The sequence below is a fragment of the Helobdella robusta genome (assembly GCF_000326865.2).
Source record: "Helobdella robusta unplaced genomic scaffold HELROscaffold_24, whole genome shotgun sequence".
Lineage (NCBI taxonomy): Eukaryota > Metazoa > Annelida > Clitellata > Rhynchobdellida > Glossiphoniidae > Helobdella > Helobdella robusta.
The window spans coordinates 530,636-550,593 of record NW_008704261.1 but is presented as its reverse complement, the minus strand read 5'-3'; the positions used below and the strand labels follow the sequence as shown (position 1 = coordinate 550,593).

The following is a 19,958-nucleotide window of genomic DNA, read 5'->3' as shown; positions in this document are numbered from 1 at the left end:
ATGTTTCGACATTGTGCTCACAATCTCATTGGTCGTTGTTTATGTGCACTCTTTTTTTTTACTTATCTCCCGCATTTATAATGTGTTTTCAATTGCATGGTAGGCACTGTCCTAGGATTTTGCCCCCATCTGTTTTCAAAATTCATTGAGGAGCGCTGTTGAACATCGCGGAAATAGCGCTTTATAAGCTAATTGATTGATTGATTGATTGATCTGACATCTGTCATTTGAATTTATTTAAAATTTTTAGCAAGGCAATTGAATTACTATTATGACCCTTACAAATCACAAACTACTTAAACCAAACAACCAAATCCTAACTTTCATTCCTTGCCATATTTTTGTCCTGCAGGAATAATGAACGACGTGGTGAAGGCTGTTAAGGCAACTGATTGGAAGGTGCTGATCGTCGACCAGCAGAGTATGAGGATGGTGTCCGCCTGCTGCAAGATGACCGAGATACTGGCCGAGGGAATCACACGTATTTCACTATTATTCATTATTATATTTCATTTCGTTGTATGAAAAATATTATTTTATTTACTTCACAAAAATTATAACTTAATTATTACAAAACAAATACTCTGAATCATATAAAAAAATTATCAATTATAGAAATTTTTCATTAGCAAGTTGTTGAATCAAAAAAAAACTATTACCTCGATTAAAATTTTTTCTTGACAAGTTGTCGAGGACATTGGCAAACGCAGAGAGCCCCTGCCATCTTTGGAGGCTGTTTATTTGATTACCCCCACTGACAAGGTAGGTTATAATTGGTTGGAGAATTTTATTCATAAGATGTGTCACTAAACCTCTAAAAAACTTCACTAAACTACTCTAGTTTTAGCCTATGGGCTGACATTTTTTTATCAAATTTTTATAAAGATGTTGAATTTTGTGGGTTAGAATTTGCTGAATGTGGTCATTGGTTATTTTCAATGTTTTTAATGCTGAAGAATGAAATAATTTTCTTTTTCAAATTAAAAAAATTTTTTTTTAAAGTTTTACTTGGGAAGATGGGGCTGTTAAACTGATTTTGGTGTGATGCTTATTGTATTTATTCATACTTGTTCTAACATTCAATTTATTGGTATAATTAAAAAAAATAATTATATTAGTGGGTCATTATGATGTGTTTTTACATTTATTTGTCATCTTCTGATGTAAATTTACATTTCTTTGTAATATACTATGGTAAATATACATTTAATTGTAATATATCGTTATAAATCTAAAATTTATTGTATGTAATATGTCGATATAAATTAGTACAATATACTTGATGCAAAATTATTTCATATTTTATTACGCTTATTCTAATCTTTGGAGATGTATATTTATTTATTTTATTTTTTTTTTTCTGATCGATCTAGTCCATAAAAGCCGTGGTGACTGATTTTCAAAACCCTGTTAGACTGCAATATAAATTTGCTCATATCTTTTTCACTGAAGGTTTGATGGAATTATTATTATTAATTATTATTATTATGTTCGAAAATTATTATTATTGCTATTAGTTATTGTATTACTAATTTATTAACAATTAATTTTTCATGCTATAAAATTATTTTTGTTGTGCAATTAAAAGTGCAGATTAGAAAAATATTCACGGCTTTTTGTTGTTGACATTGTTATTACTGATTTGTATTATTGTTAACATCGTTTCCATTATTATTATTATTATTATTATTATCATCATCATCATCATTTTATTGCATTTGACATTTTATTTTATTTCATAATTTTATTTTATTTGTACCACCATTTTCATTGATTTTATTGTTGAATAAAAGATTGTTCCCATTAATTATTTAGTTGATTATCGTTGTTGAATTAGTCTTATATATTTTTATTTTTATTGCCTATTTCTACTGATTTTATATAGTTCTTATTTTTATTCTCGTGTGATTTTGACACTAGAGTTTGATGCTGATTTTGATTTATATGGGGTCATGTTTATGTTGAGTAGTTTATTTTATGTTTACACAGTTTTGGGGTTTTTCACATTTTAAATGTTTTATTTATTATTAATTTATTTGTTTTTTCACTTTTTTTAATAACTATAGAAATTTAATGTTTATACCAATTTTTATGTTTTAAATATTTTATTTGATTCTTTTTTATTGATTTTTTTTTCATATTTCTCTCTTTTTGTATCTGTTAAAAGCACTAAATTGTAAATTGTCCAAATTGAAATGTAGTAGCACTTAATTGATAAGTTGTTTAATTATTTTCATTTCAATTATTTGACATTATTTGACATTATTTAAATTTTATTCGTTTGTTATTTGTTTGTTAATTTGTTTATTTTTTGTTTATTTTATTTTAAATTTTGAATTCCAGTCGGTTCATAGACTGATGAATGATTTTTATACTGTATCAACGTGCTGCTACAAGGCATGTCACATCTTTTTTACACAAGGTTTTTCATTTTGTGTCTTAGCTTTAATGAATTTTCTCATTTTTTCAGTTGAGTCTGGAAAGATAAAAAATAATATTTTTTTCAAATAGAAAGAGTAATTTTTTTAAATGATTGTTTTTTTATACATACAACTTTTAGAAAATTTGCATTATTAAAAATATTTAATGCTGGTGTCTTTGTGCTGTAGGAAGAATTTTTTTTTGAAAGACTTTTTTGATTTTTTGTTTTGTGATGTTGCATGAAAAGGTAGCAGCATGATTATTTCTCGAGAAATGTTTAACTGATTGATACCACACACACACACACACAGACACACACACAGAGACACACACACACAGAGAGACACATACACTCACACACACACCAGCCTGCCCAGATGAGTTGTTCAATGAACTATGCAAGTCAACAGCAGCCAAGTTCATTAAGACGCTGAAAGAAGTCAACATTGCTTTCCTACCTTACGAGAAACAGGTTCGTATTTTTTTTAGTTAGTGTTCAATTTTGATGATTTTTTCTAATTTTTCATTTTAAAAAATTTTTATTTTGGAATTGGAAATATTTTTTGCCCAATAGTTTGCAAGTTCTTTATATATTTTTTTTTAATTCTAAAAAAAATTTTGCTTTTCTTTATGTGGTTAGGTGTTTTCATTGGACAGCCCTGAGACGTTCAAGCACTTCTACAACACGAGCAAGTCGACTGGTCGCCTGATGAGTCTGGAGAGATGTGCTGAGCAGATTGCCACGTTGTGCGCCACACTGGCTGAATACCCTACCATCAGATACAGAGGGTTGGTTGCTTGGCTCCTTGATTGGCTGGTTGACTGACTGACTGACTGACTGACTGACTGACTGACTGACTGACTGACTGACTGACTGACTGACTGACTGACTGACTGACTGACTGACTGACTGACTGACTGACTGACTGACTGACTGACTGACTGACTGACTGACTGACTGACTGACTGACTGACTGACTGACTGACTGACTGACTGACTGACTGACTGACTGACTGACTGACTGACTGACTGACTGACTGACTGACTGACTGACTGACTGACTGACTGACTGACTGACTGACTGACTGACTATTTGACTGACTGACTGACTGACTGACTGACTGACTGACTGACTGACTGACTGACTATTTGACTGACTGACTGACTGACTGACTGACTGACTATTTGATTGATTGACTATTTGATTGATTGTTTGATTGATTGACTATTTGATTGATTGTTTGACTGATTGATCAATCAGTAATCATTTAATTAAATTATTTGTTCATTCATTTATTCATTCATTCATTCGTTCGTTCGTTCATTCGTTCATTCGTTCATTCATGGATTGGTTGTTTTATTCCACGGGCTTATTGCAACTGCATGTAAACATTCAATAGTGAACTGGAGAAGAACGGCGAGTTTGCGCAGTTGATTCAGCAGAAGTTGGATGCCTACAAGGCAGATGATCATACAATGGGCCAGGTTATTATCACTTATGTCTTACTCCACTAAACACATTCTCCTCCTATTTCAAAATACTTTTCGATGCCTCTTTTTGAATCCACAATTTTTTGTGACCTCGCACAATGATAGGATCCTCTGGGGGGCACAATATTTTATGTATTATGCATACAAATTTACATGAATTTGTAAGCTGAAAAAATGTTCACCATAAAAACACAACACAATTAGCCATTGATTCAAAATTCATTTGTCACACACACAGCTAATGGCGTAATACACATTTCTGTGTGTACAAATATATCTTGAATAACCTCAAATCGATCGAGTACCCAATAAAATAGTTAAATGTATTCTTTTGACATTTCCCGACCAATTGACTGCTCAGGATCCCGGCAAGGAGAAGTCCTTGCTGTTGGTGCTGGACAGGGGGTTCGACCCGGTGTCACCCCTCCTCCACGAACTGACCCTGCAGGCCATGGCCTACGATCTCCTACCTATTGATAATGATGTCTACAAGTTTGTAGTCACTTTTAATCAATTTTTTTATCATTTTTATCAGTTGTTTCTTTCATGTTTGCCGGTTATACTTTGGCGTTACAGTTAAACATTCTTCAATCGTGGAATGGAATTTAGGTAGTTTTGAATGGGATGCAGTTTCTTCATTTTGATTCTCCATCTTGCAGTCTGAATTTTTTTAATGAGACGTTTCAATTGTTGAATCATCAAGTTTTGAGTGCAGGCAGATTTCAGCTTATCACATAGGAAAACTGATTCACACATGGGATTATAACGCGTTGATTCACAAGCATTGATTTGTGTGCATGATGCATTGATTCGCGTGTGTGATGCATTGATTCGTGTGCGTGATGCATTGATTTACTACATGATGCATTGATTCGTGTGCGTGATGCATTGATTCGTGTGCGTGATGCATTGATTCGTGTGCGTGATGCATTGGTTCGTGTGCGTGATGCATTGATTTACTACATGATGCATTGATTCGTGTGCGTGATGCATTGATTTACTACATGATGCATTGATTCGTGTGCGTGATGCATTGATTCGTGTGCGTGATGCATTGATTCGTGTGCGTGATGCATTGATTCGTGTGCGTGATGCATTGATTCGTATGCGTGATGCATTGATTCGGGTGCGTGATGCATTGATTCGTGTGCGTGATGCATTGATTCGTGTGCGTGATGCATTGATTCGTATGCGTGATGCATTGATTCGTGTGCGTGATGCATTGATTCGTGTGCGTGATGCATTGATTCGTGTGCGTGATGCATTGATTCGTGTGCGTGATGCATTGATTCGTGTGCGTGATGCATTGATTCGTGTGCGTGATGCATTGATTTACTACATGATGCATTGATTCGTATGCGTGATGCATTGATTCGTGTGCGTGATGCATTGATTTACTACATGATGCATTGATTCGTATGCGTGATGCATTGATTCGTGTGCGTGATGCATTGATTCGTATGCGTGATGCATTGATTCGTGTGCGTGATGCATTGATTCGTGTGCGTGATGCATTGATTTACTACATGATGCATTGATTCGTATGCGTGATGCATTGATTCGTGTGCGTGATGCATTGATTCGTGTGCGTGATGCATTGATTCACATTGGCCCTTCAAAACTATCAAAGAATGGTCCAAATTGAAATGCACCCATTTGCTTATGCCACCTTCCAGATGATCTACAGACAGACACCACTCACTCTCCATGTATTTTATTAACATTAGTGTTTGTGTCATTCTTAACGTCTGTAGCTGGTACAAACATCAAGAACTGACTGAACATTTCTTGGCAGGTATGACAACGCAGTGCAGGGAGAGGCAGTGGAGAAGGAGGTGCTGCTGGACGAGAGTGACGAGTTGTGGACCGAACTTCGACACCAGCACATAGCCATCGTGTCTCAGTGAGTTCTTCTTCTCATCATTCAGGATGTTGACGTTTCGTTGTTGTTATTCTATGCTGTGAGTTCTTCTTTTCCTCATTCATGATTGGTGACGTTTCGTTATTGTTGTCCTATGCTGATGAGTATGTCGTTAGTTATTTGCTGTGATTGTGTTGTTGTCATGTGAGCTGTGATTGTGTTGTTGTCATGTGAGCTGTGATTGTGTTGTTGTCATGTGAGTTGTGATTGTGTTGTTGTTTCATATGTTTGTACAAGGCTTGGATAGTTGGATTAACTGTGTCATTCTTTATGTCGAGTTATGTAACAGATTCCATGTCTGTCAGATTCTGTTTTATTTTAAAGAATAATAAAAAATATTTCATTTATTTATTTATTAAACTAATTGGTGTTTAGATGGTTTTTAAATGATGATAGTAACTATGCTAACTGTTTAATTAACTTCTTACTTCTTATTTAACTCTGCTGATGACTTTTAATTAATTGTTTATTTTTTTGTTAGTTTGTTTATTTTATTTTTATTCATTTTTATTTCTTTCCACACGTGAATTTTTTAAGGTTTTATGCTAGAGATGGCTAGATGGAGAATGTATTTCCTTAGCCCATAAATCACTAAATGAATAAATCACATCTAATCAATGATTACATCATAAATCACATCTAATCAATGATTAGGTCATAAATCACATCTAATCAATGATTAGGTCATAAATCACATCTAATCAATGATTTTTTGGCTAATCCACGGGAATTTATTTTTCTTCTTTGGCGACCCATCATCCTAATTTAGTTTGTCTTTGTTAGTAGTGAAACTTTGAAGAAAAAAAAATTTCTATCTTTAACGTGACAGCTTCAACATTCCAACTTCAAAACAAACAATGCACTTACTAATTCATTCACTCACCCACTTATTAATTAGTTAATTGATTAGTTAATTAATAGTAAGTTAATTAGTTAATTGATTAGTTAATTAATAGTTAGTTAATTGAATAGTTAATTAATAGTTAGTTAATTAGTTAATTGATTAGTTAATTAATAGTTAGTTAATTGATTAGTTAATTAATAGTTAGTTAATTGATTAGTTAATTAATAGTTAGGTAATCGATTAGTTAATTAATAGTAAGTTAATTGGTTAATTGATTAGTTAATTAATAGTTAGTTAATTGATTAGTTAATTAATAGTAAGTTAATTAGTTAATTGATTAGTTAATTAATAGTTAGTTAATTAGTTAATTGATTAGTTAATTAAACAGGCAGGTTACTCGCAAGTTGAAGGAGTTCACGGAGAACAAGCGCATGTCAGCGAAGGAGAAGTCGACGATGAAAGATCTCTCCCAGATGATCAAGATGATGCCGCAGTACCAGAAGGAACTGACCCACTACTCCACTCATCTTCATCTGGCCGAGGACTGCATGAAGAAGTACCAGGGACGTGTCGATAAGTTGTGCCGTGTTGAACAGGTTGATGCTTCCGCTACTGATACTGATGTTTTGTGTTCTTTCGTGCTGTTCGTATCCGTGCTCTCTCTCTCTCTCTTTCTCTCTCTCTCTCTCTCTTTCCCTCTTTCTCTCTCTCTCTCTCCCTCTTTCTCTCTCTCACACATACACACATATTGTATGTACTATATATATATATATATTAGGAATGGGACGGATCCAAGATTTTGGGGTCCGTGGATCCGAATCCGGATCTCGACGATGGATCCGGATGGATCCGAATCCGGATCCATGTTGTATGCGGTCATAAAACTAAATAAGCTGTTTCTCTGACGAACCAAAGAAATATTTTTTATTCGTATTTGTATCAAGTTAATTGTAATATTAGTTATATTAAACACAGTAACAAATAGCATTATTCATTATAATTTATTAAAATAAAAATTTTCACAATCAATAAAGTGGAAGTTTAATATTACATTATTCACTAATCAATCAGATAGTTTTATTCTAGGCAAATTAACTTTCAAAAATGTTAACATTTCAACATTATCCATTAACAACCGATGGCGACCTTTTGTAATCCCCGATGAGACCTTGAATATTCTTTCTATGCACACAGTGCAAGGTGGTGGCGTTAAGTATTTTTTGGCTATTTTTGATAACAGAGGATACTGATTGCGGCAGTGGTTCCAAAATATTAATGGATCTTTATCATGGGAAATTAAAGCTTCTTTCAAATATTTTTCAATTGTTGTCCTTGGTCCATCCATTTTTTCATTTTGTGAATTGTGTGATTGACCAGCAGTAACATTATAGGATGACCACAAGCTTCCATCATCTGGCATTAATTTTATTTTTTTTGCTGGTTGCTCAATTTCAGTAGGCCCAACAGCATCAGTTTCAAGTTGCATATATTCTTGAATAAGATTATCTGTCGCAGTGACTTTATGAATTTCTTTCAGGAAAAATTTGTCCTTAAATCGCGGGTCTAACATTGTTGCCAGTGCATATAATTTATTTTCACCAAAATTATTAAATCTTTTTCGCATCTCATCCAATAAAACTGCTTTTAATGTTAGGACACCAGCCTCACATGTATTTTCTTGTAGTTTGGTTTCTATCAATTTTATAATCGGAATGACCATTGAAATTGAAACACTTTCACCGCTTATCGCATTAGTAGCTTCAGCAAATGGTGAGAGGACAGTGATGCATTTTTCCATTAATTGCCATTCAGTTGGTGTTAATGACACCGGTAAATCATTCTCACTGCCATATTCAATTATTGCTCTTTTTTGTTCTCGCAGGCGTTCCAGCATGGAAAGACACGTATTCCATCTGGTTGGCTCTTCTTGAATAATACAATGTTGAGGTAACTGGAGATCTTTTTGTAATTCTTTTAATCTACTCTTTGCTGAAGGCGAATGTTTGAAATGGCCCACAAGCTTTTTTGAATGTGTTATCATATCTGATATTGACTTTTGAGCAAACAGACCTTCTTGCACAATTAGATGAAGACCATGTGCAAAACATGTTATACTAGGTAGATCAGCATTTTTCATTGCCTTGACCATGTTGGTGCCACCATCACGAACAACTAAAAAAATTTTCTGCATGTGTAAACACCATTGCTCAAGAACAACATTAAAAATCTGTAAAATTTTAATGGCTGTATGTCTTGAGTGCATTGGTGCAACATTCAAGACAAACATTTTCCGTTCGTATGATGTAGTTAACCAATGTGCAGTTATCCCAAAGTAGGATTCTGTTGACTTTGATGTCCAGATGTCCATCGAAAGAACTACATCCTCTGCATCATTCATCTGTCGTTTGATTTCTTCGGTAATGGACTCCTGTTAGAAATTGCAATTTGAAGTTCAGATAAGTACATTCTAATAACAAATAACATAACGTCATTTAAAAAAATTATTTGGCTTAAATTAGAATTTAAAAATTTTATATACAGGATATAATTTAAAAAAAATAAATTATAAAATTTTGTTGAAATTGAAATACTTTTAATTTTGGTAACATCTTTTCTGTTATATACCGTCGACATGGGAGAACATACTTCGAAATAGCAATTGAACAAAAATGATTAAAACCTTCGTCTTCCACTATACTCAAAGGTTGCATGTCTATTGCAATCATTCTAATTAGCGCAGTAGATGGCCTTAGACTGTGGATTATCTGCACTCCACTTATCAGACCTTTGAAAACCTGCAACTATTCCTTCTTGGCGAAGCTGAGTTTGTCCATCAGTAAAAGTTGAAGGCTTTGTTGTTGTCACTTTTTCACTCTCCTTTTGCTGAAGATTTCGAAATTTTTCAAAATGCTTGGTACGAAGATGTTTACGCATAGATGATGTACCACAGTCATTTACATCTTTTGCGCCGCGTGATAAAGTTATAGCACAGGTATTGCATTTAACTTTTGTACCATTTTCCAATACTGAAAAATATTCCCAAACCAAACTTTTTTTTTGTTTGGAATCCATCCTTTACGTTCACGTTACGTCAAGTTAATAAATTACCTACAAATGTGCGCACACCTCAAACGAATTCTAAATGGCGGATCGAAATCCAAAGATACTTCATATAGGTGTTTAATTAATCCATGATATAGCATAGCATGAAGCTGAATTTCTAAAATAAAAAAGTTTTTATTTTTAAAATGCGCAATAATGGATTATAAAGTTTACAAAAAATCAAATTTTTGTTTTGAATGTTAAATTTGTAGAGGTGCAAAACGAATCTCAAAAACATCAGTTTTCATAACTTTAAATGATTATTACGTAATCAATGTTGATATTTAGATTCACTTTTTCCCTCAATCGATAAAATTTTCTCGCCGCTTAAGTTGATTTTGGACCCGTAAAACGCCGAATCCTCAATTTAGGATCCGCGGATCCGAATCTTTTCCGAATCCCTGGATTCGGATCCGAATCCGGATTCGGAACCGTCGCATTCCTAATATATATATATATATATATATTCATGTTCAACTTTGTGTCACTTTGTCAAGTTTTTGAGGTCGATAATATCACCTTTGTTGCCATCATCATCATCTTGATTGACGTCATCGTCATTTTAAACGTCCCTCTTCATCATCTCCTTCATCACTCACCGCCAGCACCATCATTATTTTCTTCGTCATGATCATCAAAATCATCATCAGCTCCATCATCATCATCAACATCATCATCATCATCCGTCAACAACGTCATCATCATCAGGATCTAGCCATGGGGACAGATGTGGAGGGAGAAAAGATCAAGGAGCACATTAAGAGCATCGTCCCAATCCTGCTCGACGAATCCGTCTCCATCAGTGACAAACTCCGTGTCATCCTACTCTACGTTATCAGCAAAGGAGGTCATTTGTCTTCTTCATTTAATTATTAATTGGGTGGACACACACACACGCACACACAAACAAACTCGCACACGCACACACAAACAAACTCCCACACACATATACACAAACAAACTCGCACATACACATACACACACACGCACGCACATATACACACACACAAATGCCATAAAAAAATTGTTATTCAGGTATTACTGATGAGAACTTGAACAAGCTGTTGCAGCATGCCCAGATCCCCATGGAGGATAGGAAGGTTATTTTCAATATGCAGGCTCTAGGTGTCACTGTAGTGCAAGAGGTTTGTTGGTTGCTGGGTTGATTGGTTGTTTCAGTAGTTCGCTGGTTGTGATTGGTTTGGCTGTTTGTTAGCTGGTTGGTTGTTTGGTGTGTGTAGAGGTGTGTGTAGAGGTGTTTTGTGTGTGTGTGTGTGTAGTTTAGTTGTGTTGCGTTGTTGATACCTTTAAGAACCAATTGAGAGAGACAATAGCAATGATAAATTAATATACGAATGGATAGGCAATTTAATAAAAATTAAATTAGGGAGGCCGCAGAAAATCAGCCCAGTTGTACCAGCCACAGAATAGAAGGGAGAGGACTTCGGCACACATGTACCAGATGTCCAGGTGGACTCCGTATATCAAAGATCTCATGGAGGTCCGAGTGTGTGTTTTTGTGGGTTTGCGTGCGTGTGTGTTTGTGTGTGTTGGTGCCTGATTTTGTGTGTCTGTGTTTGCGTGTGTGGTTGTGCTTGTCTGCGTGTATGTGCGTGTTCTTAACTCAAGGTGTATTACAAATGTGGTTTGCAGGAGGCAGTTGAGGACAAACTGGATTCCAAAAAGTATCCCTACTTGATGACGGGCAACAACAGATCTCTAAACATAGGCGGAGCCCCTGTTAGGTTGGTTGGCGTATGTGTGTTTGTTTGTTTGTTGGTGTGTGAATTGGAGTCAGACTTCTCCAATAACTTTCTAAAGTTGTTATTAGAGAACGTAATAACCTTTTCCAAATTCTCGTTAGGCTTTTCTAGAATCTCGTCGAGGCGTTGAAGTAAATATTCATTAGTTCGCTCTAAAATTTTTGAAACCATCAACTCGAAATTTTTGGGAGAAATATTTTTAGCTATGATAAGCAAATTTAAACAATTGTTACTGAAATATTGACTAATTTAGAAAATTGAAAAGCGAAAATTCGAAATTCAGCAAGACGTACGTTAAGCTAGCGACGACCAAAAATCTACCAACAAACATCCATGCAAGCATATCAGCCGTAACAAAACATACAAACTTGTAACAATACAAACATGCAATCAGACAATCATACCAAGCACAGAAACAGTGCATACAAACAACCATTCATACAAAACATACAAACTTGTAACAATACAAAAATGCAATCACACAATCACATCAACAATGCATACAAACAAACAACCATTCATACAAAACAAACAAAAGTATATCTATACAAACATGCAATCACACAACCAAACCAAACATAAAAACAATACAAATAAACAATACAAACAGACAACCGTACATACATACAAAACCTACATAAACATACAAACAGCGCTCGCTACGGTCAGTGGCACAAGGAGCGAACCAATCAGATGAACGTGAAATCGAGTGGGCCACGCCTGATCGTGTTCATCATCGGGGGCATGTGCATGTCTGAGATGAGGTGTGCCTACGAGGTCAGCAGCGCCCTCAAGAATTGGGACGTCGTCATCGGTCCGTCTGCTTGTTATGTCATCCTTTTGTTTACCGGAATGAGTCGTTGTTGTTAAAATTTGTTGTTTATCGTTGATTTTTCTTAATTTTATTGATAAGTCTTAACTATCGTAATATTGATTTTTAATTATTTTAAGTTAATGCAGCGCTATGATGGTACAACTTGAAATATTATAGTTTATATAGTAGGATAGGTGTGTATGAAAAAATAGCTGTTGACTAATTGAAAAACTAAATTAATAACAGCAACTATTATTATTTCATTAACACGAATAACAACAACATTAATAACAACAACATCAGTCACGATAACAATAACAACATTAACAACAACAACATTACAACAGTATTACACAGCATTAACAACAACAATACAACATTAACAACAGCAACAAAAACATGAACAACAGCAACAACATTAATAACGATAACATGAACAACAACAGGTTCAACACACATCCTCACCCCTGACTCATTTATGACTTCCATCAAAGAGCTGGCTGTGGAGTTCAAATAACTGAAGATTGTTTGCCCACTCACCCACTCGTTCACTCACTTATTTAGTCATTCACACATTCATTCCTTCATTAACTCATTCATTCGCTCACTCGCTCACTCACTCATTCACTCACTCATTCACTCTCTCATTCTTTCACTTTTATTAACACGTGACAACGAAGGAGTATGTAGACGATGAAGATGACAATAGAGACGCTGATGTATTGTCCCCATTCATTTACTTAATATCGAAGTTTAATGTAAATCCGTACATAAATTGTTCTATATATATATAAGAACAATTTCCAATAAATTCTAGTAAGGAAAATGGAAAAGACAAACTTTAAATTGATTAATGCTAACAATTCGGTAGAATTTATACAATACTGTATGTAAGTATGTATATAAATAAATATATATACATATATATATATATATATATATATATATATATATATATATATATATATATATCCCATCTTGGTGCGTGAAAAAAAATATATTTTTTCATTGATTCTTGACAAACATTCCTATATTATCGATATTTATCTATTCCATTATAATGGTGTATTTATCAAAAGGTCAATCATTTAAATTTATTTAATGACCAATTACTACATATGTCTAATGTATGTTTGTGTGTGTGTGTGTGGTGTGTGGTGTGTGTGTGTGTGAGCGTGTTGTACTGCTCAAAAAATTATGTACACATTAAAGTTAATACCAATCATCCTTTCTTTTTGTTCTTATTCCTTTGTTCACCTAGCTCATTTATTTTTGTATACATTTAATTGGAAATATTTATTCAGCAAAATATTACACATTATTTGTGGAATTTTTCAAAAATTATTTATTTATCATGAACTATTTTAACTATTTTATGATTTTTTTATTATCATTTTTAATTTAAAAAAAGACTAGGTTTCGACGTTATTTACCGTAATTCAATCCTTTAAACAAATTTACATTCTTTTTATGTGATTAAGAATATACTTTTGGAAAGATAAGAGAAATTGAAAAATGAAAGCTGCCAAGTACATTAAGAAATTTGGCTCTACAAAATTTTACAAAAAAAGTTTGTGGTTGAAGGAGTAGTTTTCGGTGAATTTTTTTACGGGTTTAGGCGTTACTTTGTTACATTTAGACAAAACGTTCTCATCAATCCAGCTCATTGAATTCTTGCTGGAATTTCTCGAAATTGCTGTTGACTGCTATAATGCAATCCAACAGCTAATCATCCTTTTAATCTCGCAAAACTTTCTCTAACATTTTTCCACAGATCATGACTAGATGGTAAGTATAGATATCTATTATTTTCTGAAAAGTATAGATATCTATTACCTTGTGAAATTTTACTTTTAAAAAATGCCTCTTGGAAAAAAATTGTCTGTCATCCATTCTGTATTTACGGCCCAACGTCACCAAAATCGAACTACTCGCCGAATCAAAAATATGTTTTCAGGGAAAGCAACCAATTCATATTTTCTTTGATAATCTATAAAGATTAACTGAAACGTAAACTTGTTAACCATTATAAATAAAAGTTGAACGCGTGTTATGTAGTTGCTTTCACTGAAAAATTTTATGGTTGTTGACAATTGTGAACATTATAATAGTATATAACGGTGGTGGTGTTTATATATATATATATATATACAAATATATTTATCTTTTATATGTATATATATATATATATGTGTGTGTGTGTGTTACATTCTCCTATATTATATATTTTTACAAACTCTTACATTGTTGGTCGGCCTTTGTAGAATGTAGAAGTTGATCGTTTTGCAATTTTTAACTTTGCTAGCAGCTATTTTTTAGAATAAATTGTGCACGTATACAATTTTATTCACAAAGTCCAAATAATCAGTCAGACTTCTTCGCAATTCCAATAGTCATTCATGTTCTTACTTACTAACGGTTCTTTCACATTTTTTTTGATTTTCCTAACGGAAAATTATAAATTTGCACCTAATTGTAAGCTTGTATTCGGCGGTGGTAATGGCCTTGAAATAGTTGATAACGATGTTTAAGGACATGGACGATGATAAAGATAATGATAACGTTGAAGATAACGATGACGATAATGATAACGCCTATGATTGAGATGATGGTAATGACGACGATGATGGCTTGGACGAAGTTGTCCATTCAAACAAGAAAATGTCGCTATAATTAACTCGTCAGGACGGGTTTGGGTGTGACGTCACTAACACTTTACACAACTGTCACCCACGCAGATACTCACATTAGCCGCTTGTTTAGTTATTTCAGAGTTCATATATTTTGTAACCTGATGCTTTCAAGTTTTATACTAACAGATGAAAAACTGCAAAAGATTCCATGATAATTTATTCGTTTGTTTTACACACTCGCACGCTCACACATTTACAAAACAAGTACAAACATTGACATTTAGATGTTTAGTTATTATTATTATTATTGTTGTTGTTGTTTAAAAAACTTTACATAATGCTTGTAAATAATTTTATTGTTGCATCGTAGCACGTGTTAATCTATGGCGTACATAGCACTACCTATCGATATTTTGCGCGAATTATTCTAAACGTTTAAAAATTACATACTTAATTGGGATATTTGTCTATTTTTAAAATTGAAATCAAATTATTTTAGGCATATTATTTATTTGGTTAACAAAATTATGATTGAAGTTTTTTGCGGATGGAGCTTTTCTGTGCATAAATATGTGTTTGTAATTGTTGACAATTATCAGGTTATTTATTACTATTTTTAGAGACGCTCCGAATATTCAGCCGAAATTTTGGTTTGGACTTAGTCCATTTTCTAAAGCCAAACAGCCAAATACTGCAACTTCCGTTCTAGCCACCATTCATTTTTTGCACTCTCAGAATAGTTTTTGATGTTATTGGCGGGAAGTTTATTTTGGACATCATAGTTTTTAAAAAATTATAAATTAAACGGAGATTGATTATTATTTTGATGAAAAATTGGATAGGACTGAAGAATGTTATTTTCTCAATGTATATCTTGTTTTGTGTTTTTTTTTGGTATTCAGCCTTTGACTTTGGCGGAAAAATACCTATATGAGCTATTCGGCTATTCGGCCAAATTTACATTTCGGTAAATCACTACTTTTTTTATTTATAATATATTTCATTTTAATTTTCAAAACATGTTGATTGTTTGTTATTATTAGGCCAAGGAATGATTTCTAATGTTTTAATCTGGCTTGTTTGATGTTTTTTGATATGGATCTGACGATATTTCTCATGTTTTGAAATATTTTTTTTGGTGCAAGATCTCAAACTGTATATCCGTTTACATTGATTTATTTTTTAAATAGTGCGATAAAGTTTAGTTTGTTTAGATAGAAACTGTTTTTTAATGAGAATGTATGTAAAATAACGTAATGTCTAGAATTAGTAGCCTATATGTACGTCCTAGATTAATTCATCAGAAGGTTGTTTCGAACATTATGAATTTATTTGGCTGAATAAATAAATGGAATGAAATTTGTTTCAAAGCTAGTAACTATACATTTTATAATCATTTTCACATTCAATTTTTGATCCAATTAGAAGTTGCCAATACTTTAATTGGGCTCAAACCCGATGCTTTATTCGAGTGGGTCTTTAAATTTTAAATATTGTACTTCAGTGGTTAGAAATAGAAATATATTTACCAGAAAGCTGTTTGTTGTATATAAATGTAAAAAAGTTTGAAAACAACTCTTCTGACCAATTGATTGACTGTTTTGGAGATTAGTAATTTCGTGCGTCTGCCTGCTTTTTTTATTTAACTAGTTAATTTAAGATTTAAATGTGTTTTTTTTTTCAAAATTTTCATGAATTTAAAATAAAGGTTTTAAACTATCGTTTCACATTATCTTCCGTTTCAATGCTCTCTGTGTCGTGTTTGTTATTTTCATTCCACTTTGTGGCCGTCAGTTAGTTGACTGGACTCAACTTATTTTGATGAGGAAAAGAAGAGAAGAATGAATTTAACATAGGCGGTTGAGATAAGCGAGATAATGTAAGAAAGCTGATCGTGGTAGGTTGTCGAAGCCGTTGTTAAATTGATTGAACATAGGATGTGTTGGTAGGTTACTTGAAATAACATGCGACGTTTGCAGATGAGATGACAAAAGCAGGTAGGTAGGTAGTTAGATGTGACAGAGCTAGTGATGTTATCGATATGGCAGTATATGATGTTGAATTGTTCACAATGATTAAAATTAGATGAATATTTGTATTAGGGGAGTAAAATCCAGTAGTTCAGTAAACTGCTCTTTCCATTTCTTTCTAAACATTAAAATCTTAAATTTTTCAACTTTGATTCAATGATGAGTAAGCACGTATACATTAAAGAAAGTATGTGTGTATGTATATAAAAATATTTATGTTGAAATATATGGACTGACTCCTGAACCACTGAACAGATTTTAATGAAATTATCGTAATTTGTATAGCGTACGGAGAGGGTGCTCCAAGCCTAGCATTTAAGAAGAGAATTAATGTGAGACAATCTGTGAAGAATTGTAGGAGACGAAATTTGATTGGACTGTTTGAAGTGACCGAAACAAGAAGCAAGTGATTAGGTACGTTTGACATAAAACAACTATCTCAACGTTCATTGTCTCAGTGACAACCCTCTTGCTCTAAGTAGCATTCACTCGTCCAAGCAGAAGAAGGCAACAAAAGTTGTTGTGCCAGTATTTTTCAGCTGATTGTTTCGACAACAAAAACTCTGTGACATTGTAACATCAATTAGGAAACTTAGTCTGAAAGCTCTGAAGCATCCCCAAAACTACAGAAAATTATTTGGTTGATTGCATGAGTTATTTAGAAGGTTGGCAAGTTAATTCTGAAACTCGAACGATATTCGCTATTATGTGGAACTTGCACGTGCATTCCAAATGTATGAGCATCGTGTGGATTGGATGTTTCAGCCTTTGCGATCCAAAAGTGGAAATGGTAGTTCTTCGTTTGTCAGAACTGTGTCATAAAGAACAAAATATTAATAACTTGGTTATATAAATTAGTTAAAATGAAAGTAGCCTACAAGGCATCAATGAAGAACAATTTATTACGAACAATTGATGAACAGCAATGTAATTGAGGGGTCAGGAATCAATCAAGCTGCACAATCATTGGCTAGAGCTCCATAATCATTTGTATCAAAATCAATAACCTAAAAATATATATTCAGATGTATGTAGGTTAGTGATTGCATAAGTTGCAAATATTCTTTCCAGACAAACACACTTTATATACAGGTACATATGTATTTATCACGAAGAATATATATTTATTTATATACCTATATATACATACGTATATGTATATATACAAAAAATAGATAGGGAAGAAGAGGAGAGAGAAAGAGAGAGAGAGAGAGAGAGATCAAGCCGAACTGAAATGACGTTGTTGTTTCGGTAATTTAGAGATTTATTCGTTAAGGTAGATTGTTGTTTGGTTGAAGTCGAGTTGAAAATTTATTCATGGAAAATATAACATAACATTAATTTTCCTAAAATAGAAATAATAATATGTATTATTATTATAACAAGTAATTATTTTGTTCTTATTCTTATTATTATTAGTATTATTTCACTATTCATTTTATATTTATATTTGTTTTAAGGGCTGATAATTATAATACCCATTCAATAACTACGTGCTACGACAGTGCAGTCAAATAACCCGTTGATATAATAATAATAATAATACTTCGCTAATAATAAAATTAATAATACAAATATAATAATTAAAAAGAATTATGACGAGGATGATAATAATAACAATTATTATTAATAATTAATAATAAAAAATTAATAATTAATAATAATTATTATTAAATGATAATTAATAATGAGGACAATGAATATTAAAAATATAAATTTCGATAATTATCGATGAAAAATTGTGATTATTAAATAAAACAAGAGAAAGAAAACATAATAATAAATAATAATCATTATTTAAATATTATTATTAATTTTCCCAAGGTGAGTAGTAAATGAATTAGTTACATTTTATTATAAAATAAAATTTATCATTTGGTTATATTAATTATTTTTGCTAGTCATAATACTAATTATGTATATAACACAGATACATACAAGAGTTTCATGTTTGTACGTGTTTGTCTGTCTGCTTTCCTGCTTGTAATTCTGACTGAGTGTTTGATTGTATGTTTGTGTATTTGTTTGAATGTTTGGCTTGAGTTTGTATATGTATGTTTGTTACTTATGCTTCATAGGATTACAATTTGTTCATTACGTGTTAATGAGTTAATTTTGACTGATAACAGCAGGAACTTGATAACAACGATAATATAATTAATAATATGATAATATAATAAGAATGATAACAATAATTATTTTCATTTTTTAATGTTTGCTTGTTCATCTTTAACTGTGCCAAAAGGCTTTGCAAACAATTTTCGACGAATTCAAATTTTCAATATTTCCAAACTTGAAATGATACATGAATAAATAAATATTTGTTAGCTAATGTTGTTGGTTGGTGTGTTTGTATGTATGTTTATGTATGTATGTATGTTTGTGTGTGTTTGTTAGTTTTATGTTTGTCGGATTGTATATGTTTGTTGGCATGTTTGTATGCGTGTTTTGCTTGTTCGCATATGTTTGTTGACAAGTTTGTTTGTTTTAATATGTCCGTTTGTTTTTATATGTTTGTTGGCATGTGTGTTTGTATGTGTTTGTTTTTTGATCGTTTGTCTGTGTATGTTTGTGGCATGTTTGCTTGTTCTTTTGTGAGTTTGAATGTGTGTTTGTAAATCTGGCTTGATTTATCGAAATGTATGAGTATGTTTGTTTGTTTGCAACTTATTTGTTTGTTTGTTTGTTTAAATTCCCCTTCTAAATAACTCTCGAATAAAAATTTGCATTAAACATGCGAACAAAATTTGAAAATGTTTAAAAAAAGATTGTTGGTATGTTTGTTTGTATGTTTGTCTGTCTGGTTGTATGTCTGGTTGTATGCATGCTGGTTTTTATTTATTTTCATGTGAGTATTAATGTCTTATTGAATATGTTTGCATGTAATATACTATGCTGGGATGTGTATGTGAGTTTGTATGTATGTGAATGTATACAG

At 32.6% G+C, this 19,958-nt stretch overlaps 2 protein-coding genes across 2 annotated transcripts in view; one reads left to right on the top strand and one right to left on the bottom strand.

The window, feature by feature from the left end:
* Window positions 1-357: 357 nt before the first annotated feature.
* Window positions 358-13,491, top strand: HELRODRAFT_187018 (hypothetical protein; the record flags this gene model as incomplete). Its single annotated transcript, XM_009019228.1, has 16 exons — window positions 358-481; window positions 686-762; window positions 1,374-1,452; window positions 2,790-2,893; window positions 3,062-3,210; window positions 3,823-3,907; window positions 4,275-4,405; window positions 5,709-5,816; window positions 7,067-7,274; window positions 10,489-10,627; window positions 10,816-10,925; window positions 11,168-11,281; window positions 11,434-11,525; window positions 12,197-12,357; window positions 12,804-13,276; window positions 13,316-13,491. 15 exons carry the CDS (start codon window positions 358-360, stop codon window positions 12,872-12,874), a joined length of 1,752 nt encoding a protein of 583 aa, XP_009017476.1. The 3' UTR covers window positions 12,875-13,276; window positions 13,316-13,491.
* A 4,479-nt stretch (window positions 13,492-17,970) lies between these two features.
* Window positions 17,971-19,958, bottom strand: part of HELRODRAFT_172554 (hypothetical protein) — a gene marked incomplete at both ends in the record, with an annotated part of 48,044 nt that continues 46,056 nt past the window's right edge. The window contains one exon of the mRNA XM_009019227.1: window positions 17,971-18,027. Coding sequence (XP_009017475.1) covers window positions 17,971-18,027 — 57 coding nt within the window. The remainder of the gene's footprint in view (window positions 18,028-19,958) is intronic.